The 4,420-nt window shown below is 31.4% G+C and overlaps 1 protein-coding gene across 1 annotated transcript; it reads right to left on the reverse strand.

Moving 5' to 3' along the window:
- Nucleotides 1–879: 879 nt before the first annotated feature.
- Nucleotides 880–4,182, reverse strand: LOC105251279. The gene is made up of 6 exons (XM_011257952.3): nucleotides 3,910–4,182; nucleotides 3,653–3,822; nucleotides 3,292–3,540; nucleotides 2,362–2,522; nucleotides 2,058–2,147; nucleotides 880–1,986 (listed from the first exon to the last, which is right to left on the reverse strand). Exons 1-6 carry the CDS (start codon nucleotides 4,029–4,031, stop codon nucleotides 922–924), a joined length of 1,857 nt encoding a protein of 618 aa, XP_011256254.1. The 5' UTR covers nucleotides 4,032–4,182; the 3' UTR covers nucleotides 880–921.
- Nucleotides 4,183–4,420: the final 238 nt, after the last annotated feature.

The raw sequence follows: 4,420 nt of genomic DNA on the forward strand, positions 1-4,420 counted from the left end.
GAAATAATTACAATTTTACATCGTACAATTATAATTAAATATTTTTAAATATGTAGAATTAAGTTGAATAGAATTGCAAAATATATATATATATATATATATATATATATATATATATATATATATGTATATATAACTCAATATAAGTCATATTTAATATGTATAATTTTTTTTCTTTGATGCAGTTTTATTTACTAATAAGAGAGAAAATATCTATAAACATACAATAAACGAAAAATAGATATTTCAATTCTTAAAAAATCTTATTATTTTTTCATTTGCAACATAATTGTTGCAACATATTTTTTCATTTGCAACATAATTGTTTGTTTTGTCATAAGCTACATTAAATACTGACTTGATAAGATTTAAAAAGTAATCAATATGATATCTCTCTCATATATACATACATTATTGATGTACTTAACATATTTGATAAATATCAGTACTATTCTCTTTCAAAGATTATTATTAAAAACAAACAAGACTTAGATATATGCGATTTTTTTCTGATATTCTTATATAGAAACTGATAATTTCGGTAAGTATAAGATATTTAATATATACTACATAATAAAATTTATCTAAATTATAAATTATAATACTTATAATTACATAATGTTATATGTATATTGCAACTTATTCACATATAATCATTGTATTAATAATGATGAAATCGCCGCGATATATATATATACAATATATATATATATATATATATATATATATATATATAAAATGCATTAGAGAGAATTTTGTCATGGAAATTTTTAATTTCAAAAAAATTATTCTTCTCTGATTGAAAAAAAAACAGTTGAAATAAAATATACAAATATAAGATCTTTAGATATAATGATTATTTTTAACTAATGATTTTTTAACTTTACGTTAAAAAATGTGATTCTTGATCGAATATATTATTTAACGGTCTTTAGAAAGATTTAAGGAATCTCCCATGTCAGCCGATTGGGACGGTTGCTTCTTATGTAACGCCGTCATATCCAACATACTTCCAAAGTCAGATTTAACACTCGATGATATTGTCAGATCCTCGGTTCCTTGATATTCTCCTGGTCTACCGATCTTCGTGGAATCAATCTGTACTTCCAATTTCTTACGATCGCTTGTATAATCCTCGGCACTTGCTGAGAAGCTTCTGCAAGCCTCCGAACTAGCAGTTTTGAAGGGTGACGGAATCGCGTCAACGGTAACAAAATCACCCGCTTTGCGTTCGTTACTTTCCATGTCCTTCGCTGGCGAAATCTTGCCGAGAGGGCCGAATAGATTCGCGATGTTACGCATATATGTGGATGGCGAAGGTGACGAGGTTCGCGTAAAATCCGCAATAGAGAAACTTGATAGCTTCGCCAAATCGGCGGTAGAGAAGTTTGCCAGTTTCGTCAGATCCGAAAATTTTGTGATCTGTTGCGTGATATCCGCTAACGGAAAGTCAGAATTCGATGTTCGACTCTTGGTGCCATCACCAGTCAGTGGATTCGTCAATTTTGAGAAATCCGTCGGTGCGAAATCGTAATCGCACTTTGCATTCTTCACCGATACTGTGAGTTCGCCCGATTGGAAACTCGGTATTATCTCCGAGGGAGATATGTGTTTGGAGATGGAATTGCTGTCTTTTATCTGTGTGATGGACGCGGCGTCATTAGGACCCATATTGTCTTTTTTAATGCCATCTCGAGAAGTCGAAGGTTGCAACACGAATGGCTTGGACGTGGGAGTGATTATGGCACCTCCGTCAGGTTTGAAGTTAACTGGTGCGAGAAAAACAGCTGCGTTACCAGCTGTGAGACCGACGCCTGGTGGGACAGGTGGTCCGAGTGATTCCGAGGAAGGTACTAAGGGAAATTTCACTGCCAAGAATTCGGGCGCGTTGGCGTCTTCAGAGCCTGGACAAATCATTTCCCTGATCACATCCCAGTATGAGCCGTTTGATCTATTTCGACCAGGCAATTTTGATGCCAGAGAACACTATTAATATTAGAGATTATTAGTATGATATTTAACAATTTTATCTGCACATTGATTGTTAATATACTCACTCTTAAACGTTCAAGATATGTTGTATTGTTGTTGAAATTAGCAGTAAAATCGATGCCACCTTCGCTTTTATAGTATTCTATACATCTTCTCTACAAAAGTAAATAATATACAATGAGATATATATATATAAATCATAAATAAACTTACTGATATATATGACAGTAAATAAAATTTTGTCTAATTATCACATTTTGCATTTGTCTTCAAATTTCGCATCTTACTTGAATTTTAATTTTTATATAGTTGGTAATATTAAATATTATATAATTTATTTTTTATTTTATATTCATTAGAAATACTTACAATCTCTTCCAAGGTATCTTGAGAAAGAAAATGTTCTTGTGATAATGTATAACTGAGAAGCATTGGTCGAGGATACTCGTGAGGTCTATTTTCAGGTGGTGGTAGAGACCAAAAAACATTAAAATTTGACTCATAGCAATTGCCATCCATATTGTAAGGAGCTATAAATTAAAGAGATAATTATAAAATGTATTAGGTTTATAGCTAAGTTCCCGCCTTTTTTTTACTTGAAAATGGATTGATTTCAATAAGAAAATGAATATATTAATCAAAATATAATCCATTGTTTTCTATGACTTTTTCCCATCTTTTTTGCAAAAATTGGATTCCGCGATAGAACGACTTGTTTATTGAAGCAATCCATTGATCACATTTTTGGACTTCTTCGTAATTGGAGAAGTGTGTATCGGCGAGCACGTGTTGCATTGATCGGAAAAGGTGATAATCCGATGGAGCTAAGTCTGGAGAATAGGCTGATGCGGAAGAATTTCGCAATCGAGATCCAATAGTGTTTCTTTTATGATTATTGCAACATGAGATCGTGCGTTGTCATGCAAAAGAATCACTTTACGTCGATTATTGTTTTTTTGCATGAATTCATCATTCAATTGATATAATTGTTGTTGGTAGCAGTCAGCTGTGACTGTTTCAAAAATCAATGAGCTTCAGCTGCAATTTTATTTAAATCAAAGTAGTGAAGAAGTACATGTCGAAAAAACAACTTATCACGTTTCATTTTAAATCAATTAAAAAAATATCTCTTTTACAAAAAATGAATTGCTCACTCAATTTTATTGACGAATAAATATATTGACGCCTAACTTCACTACATTTGCAGCTGGAGGACATTTAATTATGAGCAGCGGAAACTTAGTTATCCTTCTAATACTTTAAGAAAAAGAAAGTGAAGAAAAAAATTAATATATTCACAGCATATTAATCCCACGCATGGTATATATCCATTATCGCTAGGCCCCTTCATTTTGATCTGATAATCCAATTGAGAATCTACATCTCTTAATGAAGGTGATGCATGTGAGCGTGGATGAGAATGATACCATCCTACCAGTGTAACACGTTTCCATTCCATAGCTCTTGCAATTTCAGCTTCCACAGCTGCTGCAGCTGACTTCTCTTTACCAGAATATCGGCATGGAAATGCACATGTTATAGAAAGATCTGCAACAAAATACATGCTCAATCAATCAATATTGTAACTGTATATAATATAATAATTATTAATTATAATATATTTTCATATATAATTAAATTCAGTAATTATGAAATATACTATGTGAATTGATATCCCAGTGTCCGCCGAGATAACCACAAATTTCCTTATCTGTTAAATGACAATGTAAGTCTACTAATAAAGCTGCAGTGGTTGTGATAGTCACTAGAAAAGGTTGTATCTTTCCCAGTGTACTAAATGATGTTAGTTCTACCATTGTACTCATGTCCCTGCAAAATAAGAAGTATATTATAATTTTCATATAAATGAAAATATGTATAATAAAAAAAAATAAACATATATTTTTTTAAACTTACATGGCATGACTTCGTATGCCTAAATTAGCATGTTTCACTGGAACTCGTACTATCTGTATGATAGGACTGGTTTGAATTTTTTCGCCACTCTCCTCTGTAATTTCTACTGGTGCCATTTCCATCTCAATATACTTTTAAAAAGTAAAAGAGATATTGAGAAAAATGTGGCTAAGAATTAAAAAATTCACTTTCACTTTATATTCTCTTTCACTTTCTTCATATGACATTTATCAGATTAGAAATTTTTTATCATAAAATATATATTATTAATAATTTTCTATCACTTCTTAAAAAATTGTGACTGCAGCTTTTATACACAAGTAGTGTAAAATATAAAAAAACGTATTTTACAACAAATTAGGAAAATACATATATGCATTGCACGATAGCGTTGCTACCTAACTCAATCTGACTTGATTTGACAGCATAGACACAGTATATACAGTAGCGCAACTAGCTATCTGTCGGCACCTTATGCGTCGTTTACAATGAGATTTTAAGGAGACTTAAG

The sequence above is a fragment of the Camponotus floridanus genome, unplaced genomic scaffold (genome assembly GCF_003227725.1).
Source record: "Camponotus floridanus strain SB8 unplaced genomic scaffold, Cflo_v7.5 scaffold346, whole genome shotgun sequence".
In the NCBI taxonomy this organism is placed as follows: domain Eukaryota; kingdom Metazoa; phylum Arthropoda; class Insecta; order Hymenoptera; family Formicidae; genus Camponotus; species Camponotus floridanus.

Bases quoted from the DNA above. Each gene is read 5' to 3' on its own strand.
- LOC105251279 (XM_011257952.3), bottom strand. From the start codon at position 4,031: ATGGAAATGGCACCAGTAGAAATTACAGAGGAGAGTGGCGAAAAAATT. The intron at 3,823-3,909 runs GTAAGTTTAAAA...CTTATTTTGCAG, and splicing joins GGCATACGAAGTCATGCCAT to GGACATGAGTACAATGGTAG. The intron at 2,148-2,361 runs GTAAGTATTTCT...TTACTTTTGTAG, and splicing joins AAGATACCTTGGAAGAGATT to AGAAGATGTATAGAATACTA.